The 19,200-nt window shown below is 38.3% G+C and overlaps 1 protein-coding gene across 2 annotated transcripts; it reads left to right on the top strand.

Annotated features, from left to right (window-relative positions):
• The first annotated feature begins 40 nt into the window (after window positions 1-40).
• On the top strand, window positions 41-17,744 carry UTP15 (UTP15 small subunit processome component). 2 transcript variants are annotated; one of them, XM_077759950.1, is made up of 14 exons: window positions 41-188; window positions 2,457-2,632; window positions 3,860-3,952; window positions 4,051-4,235; window positions 5,621-5,799; window positions 6,378-6,503; window positions 8,625-8,760; window positions 10,847-10,931; window positions 11,768-11,917; window positions 12,633-12,734; window positions 13,143-13,276; window positions 13,455-13,513; window positions 14,489-14,725; window positions 15,221-17,744. In XM_077759950.1, the coding sequence occupies exons 2-13, from the start codon at window positions 2,543-2,545 to the stop codon at window positions 14,704-14,706; spliced, it is 1,557 nt and encodes a 518-aa protein (XP_077616076.1). In that variant the 5' UTR covers window positions 41-188; window positions 2,457-2,542; the 3' UTR covers window positions 14,707-14,725; window positions 15,221-17,744. The 2 variants fall into 2 exon arrangements, with proteins under 2 accessions (XP_077616076.1, XP_077616075.1); XM_077759949.1 differs by having other exon boundaries at window positions 14,489-17,744.
• The last annotated feature ends 1,456 nt before the right edge of the window (window positions 17,745-19,200 follow it).

Here is a 19,200-nt window from a genome sequence, read left to right as displayed (position 1 = left end):
CTACGCCCTTACGTCATTTTAGTGCGACCGGCCAGGTAGTTCTGCCCTCGCTGTGTCTCGGCAGCTCCCTGTAGGGTCCGCGTGATCTTCCGCAAGTGAGCCTCCGTAGTCCGGGCAGGAGCTGGCGGAATCCGAGAAATTCTCCTTGGACACAAAGTGTCCCGGCGGACCCGCTGGGCCTGTTAGAGGTAGGTGAAGGCGGCTCCTGGTGGGCGCAGTCCGGACTCACGTTGGGCCTTTTTTTTGGTATCTCGCATGCTCCTCTGGGGCTTCCCAGTCTTCGCAGACCGGCTAAAACTCCTTAACCAGCCTCTCGGGATCCCCGTGGCTTAGCTTCGACCCGGATTTGCCTCCTCTGCGATCGCATTCTCCCCTGTGCACCGTTGTTAACCCTCATCCCTCTGAGGCAGCGGGCAGATTTCCATCTCTGCTTTTGCTCATGCTTTTCCCTCGGTTTCGAATGCTGCCCTCGCCCCGTGCCCAGCTTAAGAGGTCCGCCTGTTTTAATGTTATACGTCAAGGCCGAGCTGAAATGCACATTGTGAATCTTTCTGGGAGCCTCCCGGTTAGAATTAAAAATCGTTTTAGAGCTCTTAGTACTCCGTACGTTATTTATGGCATATCTTTATACTGCGTTGTATTGTGGTATAGTACTTGTTATTCATTTAGTTCGAGTTTCTCAGGCTCAGACGTCTTCCTGATCATTTTCTTCGTATTCATTTTCACTTCACATTTTGCCTGCATGCCTTTGTATTGTGTCGTGTTCCCCCCTCCGTCTCCTCCAGTGCTGTATCTCACTTTAATCTGGCAAACCACCGCTACTATTCCTTACTCCCCACTTGTAAACTTTTTTTAAAAAAAGTTTTTTTTAAACATTTACTCATTTTTGAGAGACAGAGACAAAGCATGAACAGGTGACGGGCAGAGAGAGAGGGAGAGACAGACTCCGAAGCAGGCTCCAGGCTCTGAGCTGTCAGCACAGAGTCCAATGTGAGGCTTGAACTCACGAACCATGAGATCATGACCTGAGCTGAAGTCAGACGCTCAAACCGCTAGGGCCACCCAGATGCCCCTTCACTTGTAAACTTTTAAAGCTTTACGCCGTTTCTTTCAAGGCAGGGTTATGTACTCCTTTGCCCCTATTCTAGTAAGGGATGGTTTTGCTTGTATACTAGTAACGGAAGGAGCCCTCAGGCTAGACCTGGAGGGGTGATGGTTCCTTTTTGCCAGCCAGTGAGCCTAGAATTGTTTTACAGGTAACTGTTTGCAGTCTCTTTGATGATAGGAGACACATTGAACCCAAAGTGGGTAAAATGTTATTCCCTGCTTCCATAAATCTCATTCTTTTAATTTATAAACATAAAATTGTACTCATAATTTTCTGGAGGGGGTTGTTAGTAAAAAATTGGGATTTTTTTTCCCCCTTGGTTACTTTCTTGCAACAGCATGATAGTCTCCATTTTGTCTGTTGGGAAGCAAAGCTTAAGATACTTATCATCTGGCTCCTTACAGAGAAAGTTTGTTGACTCTTCCTGTGTAGCAATGTTCATATTACAGACACCACTTGTGATTTCAGTTTTGTGTTTTCCCATACAATCCAGCACAGTGCTTCCTTTATTTCCCTCCACAGGTTTTCTTTGAGCACTTAGAAAAAGTCTTCCAGGTACAAAATGTTCAGTTTAGTGGGAAAAAGAGATCATTACAAATGCAATTTTACCATGATTAGTGACAGAAATACGCAAAGTGAAGTTTTCCCTCTTGGTGTTTCTAAGGCTTTCAGGAAGTCAAGATCCTAGACTGTGTTCCTATAGATTAAATGTTATCTTAAATTTGGTTTCAGGAAACTTTTGTATTTGTAGTTTCACCTTCATGTTTTCTGTTGTTAGGAACTAAACAGTTCAATCCAATGTACTTCCGCTTTGACTACTGGATGATGGATGGTTGAGCCAGATTGATTTCCACGTGTTGTAAATTGGTTAGTTAGATGCGACAGTATTTGTGTACAGCCTCTGTGTATAGCTGAGTAGAGGGTGCACTTTGGTAGCCCTATCTGTATTCCACCTGCTTCCTTTAGATGGTCTCTTCTGTGTTACGGTCTAATGGTTTATTGGTCACTAATCTATAAGCCACCACACAGCCCTTTGAAATTACACAGTGTGTAAATTATACAGGTTTATGAATAATGTGTATATACGGGGCGCCTGGGTGGCTTAGTCGGTTAAGCGTCCGACTTTCGCTTAGATCATGATCTCGTGGTTCGTGGGTTCGAGCCCCGCGTCGGGCTCTGTGCTGACTGCCAGCTCAGAGCCTGGAGCCTGTTTCAGTCTGTGACTCCCTCTCTCTCTGACCCTCCCCTGCTCACGCTGTCTCTCTCTCTCTCTCCTAGAAATAAATAAAACATTAAAAAAAAATAAAAAAAAAAGAATAACGTGTATATAAAATATTTTCTTTTTCAGACATAGAGCAGAGTCACTGTAATTATTTCTAACATCAATTTTAAACTATATATTCCTGGATAACAGCAGTCCAATTATATGAAATTATGGCTGGTTATAAGCCTGTGGCTATTCAGACATATCCTGTACTTGGTGAAAAAATCACCCAAGACACACTATACTGGAACAACTATAAGGTAAGTGTAGGTGGTAATGAGGGGGCTTGTGTTTATGCTCATTTCTCCCACATAGGTTATACTTGGGTACTCTAACAGAGAACTAATAACCAAAAGGAATCTATCACAAGTTTACAGTTTGAGAGCAAAATTTGGTGTGTGATGTTTTTTATTAGAATTCTTTATAAAAGTCCATACGGCTTAATCATTTTAATCATGCAAGTACCTAGCACAGAGTAGATGATTAATGAATGCCAAATGAATTAAATCTTAGAATTTGAATCTCATGCAAGAAGATTTTTTTTTTTTTGCCTTTTTAAAATAAGGAAAAAGTGATGCAGAATTAGTTCTTCTGGACTATTTATAATAACTTAAAAAAAAAAGATGAACAACTAAATAGAAAAATGGAAAAAATTTGGGTTTGGGAGGTTTACGGAACAAGAAATTTAAATGGCCAATAAATACATAAAAGAGCTGCAGCTTAACTCATAATTAAAGAAATGTCAATTACAACAATAATTTGGATACTATTTTTATTCTATTATAATTGGCACAAATGAAAAATTTTGATCACTGCTGCTTGAGAGAAGAAAGTTGGTGCAGATGTTCTGGAGGGCAGTTTGGCCTTATCCATCATGATAAAAATGCCTTTTGGTCATGTAAGGTCCACAATTTGAAATGTACTCAAAGATTACACTCCCCTAAATTTACTGAGATATATGTATATCAGTGTTGATTAAAGTATTATTTGTAATACTAGAAATTTTGGAAAAACCTGTGTCGCATAGTAGTGGACTGATAAAGTAAATTATGATGTACCCTATGATGGATGGCAAATCTATTGATCATATGAAAAATTGGCTGAGATATGTTATTAAGTGAAAAGAAGCAAGGTACAGAGCAGCCTGCATGGTGTGATCGTTGTGTCAGTTACAGAATACATGGCTAATTATAGGCTGGCCTAGGCATAACTTTGTGTCCCTAGCAATGATTACGGAAAACTCCACAGTTGAAGACAAAGAGTGGGGTATGGTTTTCCAACCACGTAGTTATTTACCTTCATGACAGCCATGACAGTCTGGATGATGGCATTTGGACCTGTTTTGCTTTTTTCATACTTTTGTATCAGATACAACCTAGTAAAACGTTACTAAGAACAAAGAGAAACCATCTGTAAGAAATTATGTAATGCTTACACAGTCTTACCAGTTGTAACTCTGTTAATACTTTGTATTATTTTTTATGAAGACCCCTGTTCAGATCAAGGAGTTTGGTGCAGTGTCAAAAGTAGACTTTTCTCCACAGCCTCCATATAATTATGCTGTCACAGCTTCCTCAAGGGTAAATATAATATTAAATTTTTCTTTCTTTTGTGTCTTTTTTATTTACTACTGATCTAGAGACATCTGGTTAAGTACTATGTTTTTATCTTTTTGTAGATTCACATTTATGGCCGATATTCTCAAGAACCTATAAAAACCTTTTCCCGATTTAAAGACACAGCATACTGTGCTACTTTTCGTCAGGATGGTAGACTGCTTGTGGCGGGCAGTGAAGATGGTGGAGTTCAGCTTTTTGATATAACTGGGAGAGCTCCCCTCAGGCAGTTCGAAGGCCATACTAAGTAAGAGCCAGTGTTTAAAAATTTAAAAATTTTTTTAAACTGAGGTATAATTAACAAAACATGTTAGCTACAGGTGTATGTTCAGTATTTGTGTATGTTGCAGAATAATCATAAGTCTAGTTAACATCTGTCATCATCTGTTACAGACTGTTGGTTTTTATGTGTTCTTTGTTGTTATGTTGTACGCTTTTTTGTTTTGTTTTTTGGGCTTTGAATGAAAACACAGAGCAGTTCTGTGAAGATTATGTACCCATATATACTTTATTTCCTGGTTGTTCTAAGACAGAGGGCATAATCTGGTCCAGTCCTGCAGTCCTGTTTGATGGGGCTCCTGAATTCTGTAGAATTGTATGTGACATTTTAAGAAATGTACGTTTATCTGGGAAGATTTCCTGTAGCTTTCATTTAATTTCTCAGTGAGTTCTGACCAGTCAAGGTGACAAACCACTGATCTAAAGACACCTCCCAGCTATGAATGAGAACACTATAGGCTGAACTATACTAGAGGTTCTCATTTTGAAGTCAAGGTGGAAGGTTGATTTTCTTCTTCTTGATTTTAATATTTTGCTCCTTGATAAATGGTCAGGGCAATTTTGTATTATAACTTTATACCAGGATTACCAATTTCACTTCTGAAATTTGCTACTGATTTAAAAATCTCAAGTGTTTTTTATAATGTATTATCAGGAAGGTCTTTTCTCATCAGTGAAACATTAAAATTGAAGTTTATTTATTTATTTTGAGAGAGAGAGAGAGAGAGAGAGAGAGAATCCCAAGCAGGCTCTGTGCTGTCAGCATAGATCCTGACCCAGGGCTCGATCCCACAAACTAAGATCACGATCTGAGTTGAAATCAGTAGTCGGAAGCTTACATGACTGAACCACCCAGGTGCCCCTGGAAAATTTAAGTGTTTATCCATTTATTTTGAGAGAGAGTGGGTGTGAGTGATCAGGGGAAGGGCAGAGAGAGACAGAGAGAGAGAATCCCAAGCAGGTTCTGATGCTGTCATTGCTCAACCAACTGAGCCACCCAGGCGCCTGCCGCCCCCCATTTAGAAAGTTTTTAAATTAAAAATACCTTTGCTCCAACATTTAGAACATTTTCTTTTGTTGAGCAATTTTGTAGAATTGTTAACACTTAGAAAATAAATTTTAAGGCTTTTGTTGAATATTATTAACTTCATAGTGTATGGGGTGTTTAAATTTTTAAATTGGCTTAGGGACAGACATCTATTTTAAAGATTTTTCTCTCATGATTTCCCGCTACAATTACTCCCTGAAACTGAGCTGCTTTTTTGTTATCTGGGGAAAAAGCAGAGTTTTCTGTTTTATGTTAGTTTTTTCTTGCTTTTTAATATATTGACCCTTGATTTTTTTTTTTTTTAGAGCAGTTCATACGGTTGATTTTACAGCTGACAAATACCATGTGGTGTCTGGGGCTGATGATTATACGGTTAGGTTGTGGGATATTCCAAACTCCAAAGAGATTCTGACATTCAGAGAGCATTCTGATTACGTGAGGTGTGGATGTGCTAGCAAACTGAACCCAGACCTCTTTGTGACAGGTTGGTGAACCCTTTTTCCCTCCTGAAGTTGATAATTTTATTGTGACATAATTTGATACTGCTTTGGCACTCTTTTGGAAGAGCAATTTAAAATTTTTTATAAAGGAATATATTTCTGTTTATCCATTTCTTCTCTTTTTCATCTTTTGATGATTGTTCCTAATGTCTTCCAAGTGTGTTTGGAAACATAAGGCTTCCCTGAAAACCTGAGTGTCGGAACTATGGTTTAGTACTCTGGTTTTCACAGAGCCTCCAAGCAGCCAAGAAACGAAGATAATGCAGTCCAGTCTTGGCGGGTGTCTGTGCAGGGGTTCCCAGATGATTGAGTAGCGGCAGTAATTTGAAGATAGCAATAGTTTAAGATCCTGTATGATATGGAATGGGGCAGCATAATGCTTTTTCAGAAATAATCATTGGTACCAGAGAGTATGTAGGTGCGGTCTCATCTTGAACATATGTGTGTGTCTTTAAATATTGTCTCAGCCCTTTCTCCTTTTCAAATTTGTTTGAATACATACACATATATTTTTGTTGTTTTGGGTAATGAAACTCACATAATACAAAAACTGGCATTTTAGGGTCATATGATCATACCCTGAAGATGTTTGATGCACGAACAAACAAGAGCGTGATCTCTGTTGAGCATGGGCAGCCAGTGGAGAGTGTCCTGCTTTTTCCCTCTGGAGGTCTTCTGGTATCAGCAGGTACCTTAAAAATTGCTTTTACTGATATTGTGGGTCTTGAATCAGTCATGTCTTTATCAGTTACTTTTTTTTTTATCAGTTACTTTTTATAATTTAACATTGTGCTCTAGAATTACATACCTAGGTTTTGTTCAGTGGATAAATAGGACAGGCGAGCACTTATTATTATTTATTGATTACCTAATGTGAGCCAGATACTGTGCTATTATATGCATACCATCGAGCCTAGAAGTGAGTTAGTTTTCTCCCTATTTTGCAACTAAGGAAATAGATAAAAGTTTTTAAACTAATTTGTTCAAGATAGAGTGGCAGATCTGAAATCCCAGAACTTGAGAGCCTGCGTTGTGTATATACGAGAGAAATCCAGGTTGTATGCCTGTTATTCCTACCTAAGAGATCTTTGGCAGCTTTCGAAAACACAGTTCTTTCAATTCTAGGATCAGGCTTGTCTCTTTTTATGTCTCTTTTGATTGAAGTGACTTTATGCAGCAAGTAGCCAGTAGTTCTGGAGGAGGATATAATGTGGAGTCAGAAGGGGTTTTGATACGTTTTTCATCAAGCTGAAACAGGTATTTTTTTGTGATGTTGATCCTAGAGCTTTTTTTTTCTTTTAAAAATTTTTTAAAATGTTTTATTTATTTCTGAGAGAGAGAGAGAGAGACAGCATGAGCAGGGGAGGGTCAGAGAGAGAGGGAGACATAGAATCTGAAACAGGCTCCAGGCTCTGAGCTGTCAGCACAGAGCCCGACACGGGGCTCGAACCCACGAACCGTGAGATCATGACCTGAGCTGAAGTCAGACGCTTAACTGACTGAGCCACCCAGGCGCCCCTCCTAGAGCATTTTCAAAATTAGAATGGAAGAAATAAATTAGCTTCTTTACTTTATCAAGTCAAAGTTAATGTGTTGACATTACAACAAAGGTAGTGTGTATAATTTATAGCACGTATATGGCTTTGTGTATAGAATTTTTGTCTTAATTCTAAAACCCAAATAGAAATTACCCTGTTTTGTACTACTTCTCCAGTACCTATGTAATTTCAAAATAAATTGATAACATTGTCAGATGTATCCATTTGTCTTGGTGTTATTTTGAGAAATGGAAATAAGTTCAAGCGAGAATGGACACCTGTATGCGAATCTCCACTGTGTCACCAGCTAATTGTATGAACTTGGGCAATCTCTTAACTCCTGTAGATTTTGAAATGGAGTTTGGATGGGATCCATTCTTTAAACTGTGCTCTCTCATGAGCTGCCACACATGGTGAGACGGGGACTATGAATTGGCTTACAGGCCCAGTTTCCCAGTCAGGATACAGAAGACCTTTGCTCCCCCCTCTCCAACTTGTTCTTCAGTTTTACCTTCTAGATTTTTGTTTAATTTTTCATTGGAATAAAATTTGCCGTAGTAAAAGAATTCTTTTTATTATTTATTATTTTTTAATTTTAATTTTTTTTTACATTTATTTATTTTTGAGAGACAGAGAGAGAGTGAGAGTTAGGGAGGGGCAGAGAGAGAGGGAGACACAGAATCTGAAGTGGGCTCCAGGCTCTGAGCTGTCAGCATGAACCATGAGATCATGACCTGAGCCAAAGTCAGACGTCTAGCCGACTGAGCCACCCAGACACCCCAAAAAGAATTCTTTTTAAACTGTTGGATTAAATTGCCTTTAAGGACCCTTCTAACTCTTAGAGTAGAAGTTATAGGGAAATTTTTCAGTTTTGTTGAGATTCACAGACTTTTGAGGAAATAAAAGTATATTATTTCCATAGTGACACAGTTTCTTTTGCAAAACGATTTTATTACAATTTTCTTAAAATGCTTTTTGGTTATACTTTTTATTTTGCGGGTGGTTCTGTGAACTTTACAAATATGCAATAATTTAATCATTGTAACAGTTCTTTGTGGTAGGAACCGTTGTCCTGTGTGGTAGGAACCTCATTGTAACCACTGAGTTACAAGCTCGGTGAGTGACAGAGCCAGTGTGGAGACCAGGCGGTTTGGCAGAGCCCCTCACCTCACCTCCAGGCCATGCAGTGTCCAGGAAAGAGTGCTTTTCAGATCTTTTAAATATTGAATGTATAGGCAGAATTTCAAACTAATGATTCTTTCTCTCTCTAGGAGGTCGTTATGTTAAAATCTGGGACATTCTGAAAGGAGGACAGTTGCTAGTGTCTTTGAAAAATCATCATAAAACTGTGACATGTTTGTATCTGAGCAGCTCTGGACAGAGGTTACTCTCGGGGTCACTGGATAGGTTAGCATTTTAATTTTCTTTCCTTATTATTGCTATTGTACACGTATTTACTGCCTGAGGAAATGAGGTATTTCTGCATTATTTGTGATGAAATAAATGTTCTGTCAGATGATTTCTATGAAAAAAATCTATTGAGTTGAAAATAGTTTTGACCTTTTATTTATAGAACAATAAACTTATTTTCTCACTTGACATAATTTAGTGCTTTAACTTGCATACTTAAGGAATTTTATTGAACCATTTGAACATTAGTCTATTAAAAAAGTCCATTATTCTGTGGTTTCTTTAAAAAAATCCTTATTATATGTTAGTATATTTTAAAATATTTATTATGAGTATATGTATATATTTTAGTTTATATTCTTCAAAAGTTGAAACTGCACATGAAGATTTCTATACTTCAATGTGATTCAAATACTCCTTTTTTATATAGGTATTAGTATTCCATTAGTTAATGGTCTAGAACAGTGCTGGCCAACACATAAGATGGGGGTTACATATGTAATTTTAAATATTTTAGTAGCCACAAAAAGGCAAAAAGAACTAGGTAAAATTAAGAATATATTTCATTTCTGGGGCGCCTGGGTGGCTTAGTCGGTTAAGTGCCCAACTTCGGCTCAGGTCATGATCTCACAGTTCGTGGGTTCAAGCCCCACATCGGGCTCTGTGCTGACAGCCAGTTCAGAGCCTGGAGCCTGTTTCAGATTCTGTGTCTCCCTCTCTCTTTGACCCTCCCCGCTCACACTCTCTCTCTCTCAGAAATAAATAAAACATTAAAAAAAACTTAAAAAAAATATATTTCATTTAGTTCAGTGTATCTAAAGTATTATTTCAACATGTAATCAGTGTAAAAATTATCGAGAGACTGGAGACAAATTAAGCATCCAATATGTGCCCTATGATATGGTAATAATTTATAGTGATTAAAGTGAAATACAGTTTCGTTTAACAGAAAAATATTCTAATACTGCCTCAGTTTTAAAAGTAAAATTCAAGTTAATTAAAATCAAGTAAAATAGAAAATTTGGTTCTTCATTTTGATAACCACCCTTCAGGTGCTCAGTAGCATGTGGCTAGAACTGTGGCACAGTTCTCGTAGTGACTTATATTCATTTGATTTTGGCCGTTTTGTTTCCATATTTCCTATTTTAACTATTATGGAAAGTCTTGGTTTTTCAGTAAGTTTATGAAAAAGTATACATATTTTAAAACTAGGAAACATCTTTAACACAAAGGAATTTATTATGTAAACACCCAGCAGATTCTCTGAAATGACGTTACTAGGTAATTTGGGACTTGAGTTAAAAATTATTTTTAATGTTTGTTTAGTTTTGAGAGAGAGAAAGAGAGCGCGTGTGTGCGCGTGCAAGTGGGGGAGGGGCAGAGAGAGAGGGAGACGCAGAACGGGAAGCAGAGCCCGATGTGGGGCTAAAACTCATGGACTGTGAGATAATTACCTGAGCTTAGGTGGGGGACGCTTAACCACTTGAGCCACCCAGGTGCCCCAGGGACTCACGTTTTGATGTGTCCCTCAGAAATCAAGTGTGCGTTGGCTCTGTTCACAGTAGTTCTGAGCCCACAGTGACAGTGTCTCCCAGAGGATGTACAGTAGCAGCTGGAGACCCTTGTGCTTGCTGGCACCAGTTGGGAGTGGAGAGCTTGGCCTGCAGTGGGTGTGGTCCAGGATGCTGCTGTGCATGTGCAGTGCACAGAGCAGCCCCCACAGCAACGCCTCACCTGGCCCGTAGTGTAAATCCTGCTAACCCTGAGAAACCCTGCTTTTTGACTTCCAGTGGGCTTAATACTTCTTCTTTACTCTCAGGTTTCATCTTCAGGCGACCTTGGTTCCTGGTCTCTCCTTCTGGTGGCTACTCAGGTCTTTATGCAGACATTGCTAGTGCTAGTACACAGCTCCTTGTTAAGAGATTCAGTGATGAATTAGTTTGCAGTTAGTATTATGGATCGTTATTTTCCTTCATTGATGTGTAAAATTTAATATTTGTATATTGAATTTCTAAAAAATAGAAAATTTGCATTTTATACTCATTTCCAAGGTGATTTATGACAAACCTTTCCTTTTTATTAGGAAGGTGAAAATATATAGCACGACTTCCTATAAAGTGGTCCACAGTTTTGATTATGCAGCTTCAATTTTGAGTCTTGCACTTTCAGTAAGTACTTTCAGCCCTTTTTAAAGCTTTCACTAACTTTGTCTCTTCAGTGAAACTGAAATGGAATGTACTTTGTATTTGAGTAAATCTAATTTTCTTCTTGCCACATGAAATAGTTAAGGCAGTTGCTATTATATTATATGACTTGTCCCAATAATTTAGTATGAATTGAGTTTTAGGTCTTGCTCGCCATATAGCTTTAAACCAAGTACAGCTGTAGGCATTGTTAACACTAAAGACAGGATCTGGGAAATTGATGAATCTCTTTTCAACACGTTTAACTTAGGGTTTAAAGTCACATTGGCTCTCTGAGGGGGAAAAAAATGAAAGGGGATAACAAAGTGAACCTCCTTGTCATTGTTGACTGCTCTTTCTGGAATGTCCGCTGTCAAGTTTCATGAGCCATGGAAGAAGTGGGTATTTGAATACATCATATAGAAATCTGAATTAATTAGGAGAGGACAAGCTTATCACAAAATGTTTTCTTGGCAAGATTGTGGAAAGTCATGCCATCGCACAATGCTTTTTCTAGTAAGAGGATGTAGGAAAAAAATTATTTTAAAAGTTCCCCAAGATGTCATTGACTCTTTATTGTTATACAAAGTGCCAGTGATAATTTACACTGGACATAACATGTACTGTCAGTAAAATCGTATCCTGGAAGAAAAAGTGATTTGTTCTATCTTTTTGCATAGTTAGGCAGAGTAATTCTATCCAAATAGAACTCTTGTGAAAGTATGGATAAGCGGAAAACACTTATAAATGGTGTTTTGAAGAGAAAGTAAGATAAATGATGGGTTAGGAATAGACTAACTTCTATTTCTAATTGCTTTTAGCATGAAGATGAGACAATAGTTGTAGGAATGACCAACGGAATACTAAGTGTTAAACATCGGAAATCTGAAGCAAAGAAGGATTCTCTTCCCAGGAGAAGAAGGCCTGCATATCGAACTTTTATTAAAGGAAAAAATTACATGAAGCAACGGGTATTTGTATATTTCTTACATTTTTTTAGAAGGTATAGTTTGTTAGAGCAGTCAACTCCATCCCTGCACATTACTGGAATGTGTAGTTCACATGGCATTTAGCTTTATTTTGCTCTTCTCTAAATTAGCTTTCTCTCCAGATTGTTAGATTGGGGACATTATTAATAAGTAGTGGGGAATAAGGACTTCTTTAATATCCAGAATCATAAGAATGTTACAGTATTTTACCATAGTCAAGAACAGTGTCTTTCATACACTACCTGATTTGATCTCCTAAACAACCCTGAACAGTAGTAGAGCCAGTTATGTCCCCATTTGGATCAGAGAAGATGGAGATACAAAGAAGTTACAGTCAATCCAGCATTTCATTACTGATAACCAGAGTTGTTGGGGCTAGATCTGTTTCTCACATTCCTGTTTTCTCTTTCTACTAAGTCACACAGCCTGCCATGTAAAAAGAATTGAAATGAGTAATGTTTGCCCAGAGTGAGGTATTGTGTATATATTTTAAGTTAAATCGTAGGAGAGTTAAGAACACATTGATGTGGCAAAGTATTCCATTTTCAGTTAGTCTGCATTCCTGGCTTATGCTCAGTATTTATTAGATAGTTCAGGGTCATGCTGGTGTAAAAAAATACCACTATGAAAAAACTTCATTTCAATGCAACTCTGTGCAGAAACTGATTTTTCTTTATAAATTTTCTTTGTAATGCAGGATGACATTTTGATCAACAGGCCATCAAAGAAACACCTAGAATTATATGACAGGGATCTGAAAAATTTCCGGGTCTCTAAGGCACTTGACAGAGTCCTTGAGGTGAGTGAGGAGCATGTATACATGTACACAATACGTATGTTGTGTATACATGTGTGTTTTACATTTTATTTTTAGTAAAACTTTAGTTTTTTAGAACATTTTTAGGTTCACAGCAAAATTGAGGGAAAGGAACAGAGATTTCCCATATATTCCCTGCCCCCACACGTACGTAGCCTCTCCTATTATCACCGTCCCCCACCAGAATGGTACATTAGTTATATTTGATGAACCCATAAGGAGCATATTTGTAAAAGAATCATTTTATTATTTGCCTTGTGCATTACCATGACTCAAAATTGTAATGATAAAAAACCTATTTAAATTTGGTAACTGTTAGTAAGTTCCAAGACTATGATATTTTGCCCTTGCTGTCTAATCTGCTTATGTTGACTCTGAAAAATTTTCCAGCCCAGTTGTACAATAAAGACACCTGAGATTACAGTTTCCATCATAAAGGAGCTAAATCGAAGAGGAGTCCTTGCAAATGCCCTTGCAGGTCGGGATGAAAAGGAAATCAGTCGTGTTCTTAATTTTTTGATACGGTATGTTTTATGTTTTTGAAGCTATATTTTGCATCTGAAATCCTTCTTTATCTCAAATGAGAGACATTTGCTTTGAGATTGACCTTTGAAAAAAACTGATGGATCAATTCAGTAAATCTGTTTTAAGGATTTTTTTGGTAAAGTTTGCATATTTCAGTAAACAATTTTTGCTTTGTAGGAATCTTTCTCAGCCAAGATTTGCCCCTGTTTTGATCAATGCTGCTGAAATAATTATTGGTAAGTAGTTGTTAAAACTTGAAAAATCCTAGCATGCTTGCAACAATAGAGGTGTCAGATAATGAAATCAAATAGATTACATTATCTTTTTAAAAAATTTTCTTTAATGTTTATTCATTTTTAAAAAAAATTTACATACAAGTTAGTTAGCATATAGTGCTATAAGTAATGTTTACTTATCTTTGAAAGAGAAAGACACAGTGCGAGCAGGGGAGGGGTAGAGAGAGAAGGAGACACAGAACCCAAAGCAGGCTCTAGGCTCTGAGCTGTCAGTACAGAGCCCAACGCATGGCTTGAACCCACGAACTGTGAAATCATGACCTGAGCTGAAGTTGGACGCTTAACCGACTGAGCCACCCAGGCGCCCCTAATGTTTATTCATTTTTGAGAGAGAGAGAGAGAAACAGTATGTGAGTGGTGGAGGGGCAGAGAGAGAGGGAAACACAGAATCTGAAGCAGGCTCCAGGCTCTGAACTGTCAGCACAGAGCCTGAAGTGGGGCTCAAACCCATGAACTGTGAGACCATGACTTGAGCCGAAGTTGGATCCTCAACCAACTGAGCCACCTAGGTGCCCCTCTTGTTTTTATCAGTTCTCCAGTAGAGATTGTCATGAAGAAAACAAACAACAATTGTAAATCAATGTATTTTAAAGGAAGGAAAATGTTTACAGTAGTTTGACTCTGAATTGCAGAGAGTAATTATGATTAAATAACTTCATCTTAGACATCTACAATGATTATGACTATTTTTTTAATGGGAAAATGAAAGAACCTCTACACTGTACTTTCTGTAATTATTTCTTCTTGAGTACATTTATTCAGTTGGATTGTTTGTTTTCTGTAAATCATTATAAAAGAAGTATAGACTTCTCAGTACTTTCGTAGTTAATATTTTTATACTTTTTCTAAATATTGGCTATTCATTTATTCTTTAGAGAGATACTTATCAATGATGTATTTTATCTCTCTTTCCAGATATATATCTTCCTGTGATTGGTCAGTCACCTGTAGTTGACAAAAAGTTTTTATTACTTCAAGGACTTGTAGAAAAAGAGATTGATTACCAAAGAGAACTGCTAGAAACCTTGGGGATGATGGATATGCTCTTTGCTACTATGACCAGGAAAGAAAGCACTTCTGTGTTGCAGCATGCATCTGATGGATTTCTAGAGAACAAGAAGATGGAGTCATAGTGTCTGCTTCAAGAGACCCGTGAGCGCTCCTACCCTGAAAACAATTTGATTCTCTTAACTATAAGCAAGAGAATCTCTTTGATACATTAAAAAGAACCCCAAAACTGTTCACAGAAGGAGTCTTCTGGAAGAGACTGGAACTATAATTGGAAAATAAGTACCTATTTTAAGACATGGTTTTCCATGTAATACTTTGAATTATTCCATGGCATCTTCTGCTGGAAGATCTCCGTTATCTCGGTCATAGTATATTGTCCACCTTGGACAAATTGATACTAATTTTAATATAGCAAAGTTGTGTATGAACATCTGGGCAGGCATTCAGACTCTGGAATGGGCTTCAAGTGAAATCCTGCTAAAGGAACAGTGCTTTATATTGTACTTCTGCCCTGGGAAAACAACAATGACAACAACTAATGGCAGCAACAAATAAATTCTCTCTCCACTCTCATCAGTGCCCTTGGGATTTTCAGGCTTGGCTCCCTCTCCTTGACATCATTCTCATTTATCATAGGTTCCACGTTCTGCCTCCACTGGTAACAGGACTGCCTCTGCTCCAGTTGGGACACATCAGTGGCCAGCTCAGGACAGTTTTGACTCTGAGCTAGTTCGGTATGTATGCAGAGAGTGTGAGGAGGCAGCTCTGCTACCTAACGATTGTATTCTCCATTCCACATACTCTTTTTATTCCTTGAATTGTGACCATCCTTATCAGAAGAGGGTCCACAGATCTTCTTGGACCACGTTTTCTTCCTTCTCGATATGTAGTTTTCTACTCAGTTTCCAGCTTGCCTCAGGTCAAAGGAGTGATAAAATTTGCCATTTTTCTTGTAATAATAGCCTTTCAGCTTGTTATATATGTTGGGAGCTTATCTTGTAGCTTCCTACCCTTCTGAAAACCATTTTCTCAGATTTGTATTTATTTTTTTTGTCCGCTCAATTTGCATAATCATCTTGTGCTTTAGAACCCAAGGTAGAGTAGCTTGCTTCAGAAAATAGTTGTATTTTTTTTGAAAGTTCAATGTAAGTCACATTTTTTTATAAAGATATTCTTATTTTCTTCTTGTATTTCTGAGATGTATCAATTCCTGATGGATAGTCCCTGGCTAGTGAATGCTGGCACACACATTTCACACTCTCTGCCTCTCCCTCCTTCTCCTGATTCCTATTCCACCTCACGTGTTAACTATCTGTAAGGGAACATGCCTTAGGTTAGAAGGACCCTTAGTTAAAGGCAGATTCTGTAATGGGAATCTCCTTTTAAAATTTAGTTCTGTGAATTCAGATTATTTTTTAAAGCAGAAAAAAATTTCTTGCTTTGGTAAGGGCATGTGGTCAAAAATAGGGTCAGTTTCCCTTTTATGAATTGATTTATGCAATCATATAGCACACTGGCTTATGAGAAACCAGGAGTTTGCTTCCCTGACTAATTATGAGATTGGATGAGGTCAGAAACTGTCTTCATGTTGAAGAATTAATTTATTTAAATAAATGTATGTAAAAGCTTTTAAAAATACTTGGTAAGTATGCTGCTAGTTTGTGTACTAGTCAAAATGAGAAGATGAAATTCTGTCTAAAACTAGCTGCCATCAAGTGTAACATGTGACAAGGGTTTTCCCATACATTATTTGTTTTTAAATGTTTGTTTATTTTGAGAGAGAGAGAGAGAACACCAGCAGGGGAGGGGCAGAGAGAGAGGAAGAGAGAGAATCCCAAGCAGGCTCTGCGTTGTCCGCACAGAGCATGGTGTGGGGCTTGATCTCACAGACACTGAGATCATGACCGGAGCTGAAATCATGAGTCGGATGCTTAACTGACTGAGCCACCCAGGTGCCCCTCCATTAAATTACTTTATTCGGTTCTCCTCACAGCCATCCACTGTCTGTTCTCATTTCATGCTGAATTAGCTATAGTAGTTCACCCACTCTTGAATCCCCCAAGCGTGAGTTCCTCCTCATCCTGGTACTGTGAACTGGCCTACCCTCTGAGGACAAAACCGCTGCTTCCCTTTGAGAGGACTTCACTGAGTGCTGCAGTTCTAAGATGCAATATACAATGAAGATAAGTTTTTACATTCATTGGGATAAGCTGGTGTTTGTTATTTAAAGTATTTAAACACAATTGGCATATTAGGCATACTATGGTATGTAACATTGGCCTTTGGATTCTACTGTAAAATGCCTAAATGTTTTCAGACTCCTGAATTTCAGTTTAAAAGTACTTTAACATGTTACTAAGCATGCAAAAATTTTGACACGTTCCAGCAAATTTAGGAAGTCACTGTACATTTAATTTATTATGTTTATAAGAGTTAGGTACTTGCAAAAGTTTTGCTTGTTGGGTCAAGCATTTGAAGTGCAATTTTCAAGAAAATCTTTTAAGTGTATAAATGCTGTTAAGTTGTTGAATTTGGATTGTAAATGGGTTGGTTTAAAGAAATTTAAAATTTAGTCTGTTCCACTTAAGTCTACTCTCAAACATGAATTAAAGGCCCACTTGAAAGCAATTATGAAAATGTACTAGTTTTCTGGATAGAATATTTGTAAGTCAGACCTAAAACTTTCAAGTTTTCAAATGCTTGACTTTAACAAGTCACTATCAATTGTCTTTCCTAGAAACAAAATGCTCCCCTCAGGCACTAAAAGATACTTGTTGGTAAATAGGCTACATGCCTGTTTCCCCTGATCAGAGTAACTAGACTAGGACTGGTGTGCCTGGCTCAAGTCTTATGTAAGCAGGGGGTTGTAATTAGGATTTGTAATCAAATTCTTGATCTAAGAACATGAGGGATTCAAAGGGTGCTGTTTGGATTATCAGCAGAGAAAGCTGGTTTGCGGAGAGAAAGGGGAATGAAACCTAAGTCCGGAGCAAATAAGCCAGACTAGGCTGTGCTGCCTCAGCAGAGCAGGCTAGAGAAGAGAGAAGCCGTCATAGTTCCCAGCAGTTTCTTTTTCCCTTCTGGCTGTCGCTTAGGACTTCCCTAAAGGGTCCCTGAGAGTCTTTGGAATCCTTCTAATAAATTCTTTTTGTTTAGATGAGTTTGAGTGGTTTCCTTTATTCACAACCAAATAGTTACAAAGACTAATTCAGTAATCCTGATAACTTGTTGAAACACATTACATTAGAGTCAGGCAACTGAGGTTATAGCAATGAGCAAAATAGACAAAATCCCTGTTTTCTTGGAACTATTATTCTACTTGGGAGAGGTAGGTGTTCAGTAAAGAAGTACAATATATTGTGGGTCTGATGGTGGTAAATGATCTAGAGAAAAATCGATGGGAAATGATACATGTGTTGGGGGTGAGTAGGTGGGTGGCAGTTTTAAACAGAGAAGTGAAGAGAGGCATCGTTGCTGTGGCAATTGAGCAAAGGCCTTAAGGAAATGGAGAGACCCTTAGTGACATTTAGGGAACACGGTGGAAAAATCCTGTGGCAGAAGCATGGCTGGTGAGTTCAGAATAGTAGGGTGCTGGTTTAACTGACATGAAGCAAGGGAAAGGAGTTGTAAGGCAGTCATCAGGAATGAGGTGATATGTTTAGGCAGCTCTTTGAGGGAGTTTTACCATTAAGGGGAATAGAAAAACTGGGAATGGCTGGAGGGATATGGGGTCAAGGCAGTTTTCTAAAAAACTTAATGACGTATAATTGGTATGCTATAAATTGTACATCTTAAAAGTTCTGTCTTGCGTGTTTTGACGTGTACACCCATGAGACCATCCCTGCAAGCAAGATAATGAGTATGTGTTGCCCTCAAAAATCTCCTCCTGCCCTTCTGCAAACCCTAGTTAGATCCCACCTACTCGGACAACCACTGCTCTACTCTCTGCCACTATAGGTTCATAGATAGGTTTGTGTTTGGTACAGTTTTACACAAGTGCAATCATATAGAATTCAGGTTGAGGGGGGCTGGCTTTCACTTAGCCTAACTTTTGTGATTCACAATTCATTTGAGATTTAAACTGGAAAAAAATACAGAATGTATGCGGATGTGGATTCCTGCAGACAGAAAAACTGGTGATCAAGGAAAGAGGCAGACCAATTGCTGGGGCAGTGTTTTTGGGAGGGACTTGTGGTCAAGGGCCCAAATGGAAGGATTGGCTTAGATAAGAGAATGAACGGTTCAGGCATGGTTCAAGAAGAAAGAGAATATATGGCCACAGATGGAATTATGTGTGTAGATGTGATGGTCAGGGTTTGTGGAAGTTCTCTACTGGGTACCTTTGGAAACAAGATAACCAATTAAAACAGTTTGGAGGAGGAAATTAGAGGTGTTGGAAGTTCGAGGAGAGAATAAGACATGAAATACTCCTAGAAAGGTCCAGAGCTCAGAGGGAGCCACCTGCCTAGATTTGAATCTTGGCTCAGCCACTCACTAGCTATGTGGCTTTAGGCACATTATTTTACCGTTTTGTATTTACTTTATCTGTTCATCAGGCAACATCACAGTGAGTGGTTGTGAGAATTAAGTAAAAGTGCCTGGAATATTTCTGCTAG

The sequence above is a fragment of the Crocuta crocuta genome, unplaced genomic scaffold (assembly GCF_008692635.1).
Source record: "Crocuta crocuta isolate KB4526 unplaced genomic scaffold, BGI_CrCroc_1.0 scaffold162, whole genome shotgun sequence".
Taxonomy (NCBI): Eukaryota; Metazoa; Chordata; class Mammalia; order Carnivora; family Hyaenidae; genus Crocuta; species Crocuta crocuta.
Note: the sequence above shows the minus strand (reverse complement) of the source record. Positions and strands in the feature narration are given on the sequence as shown.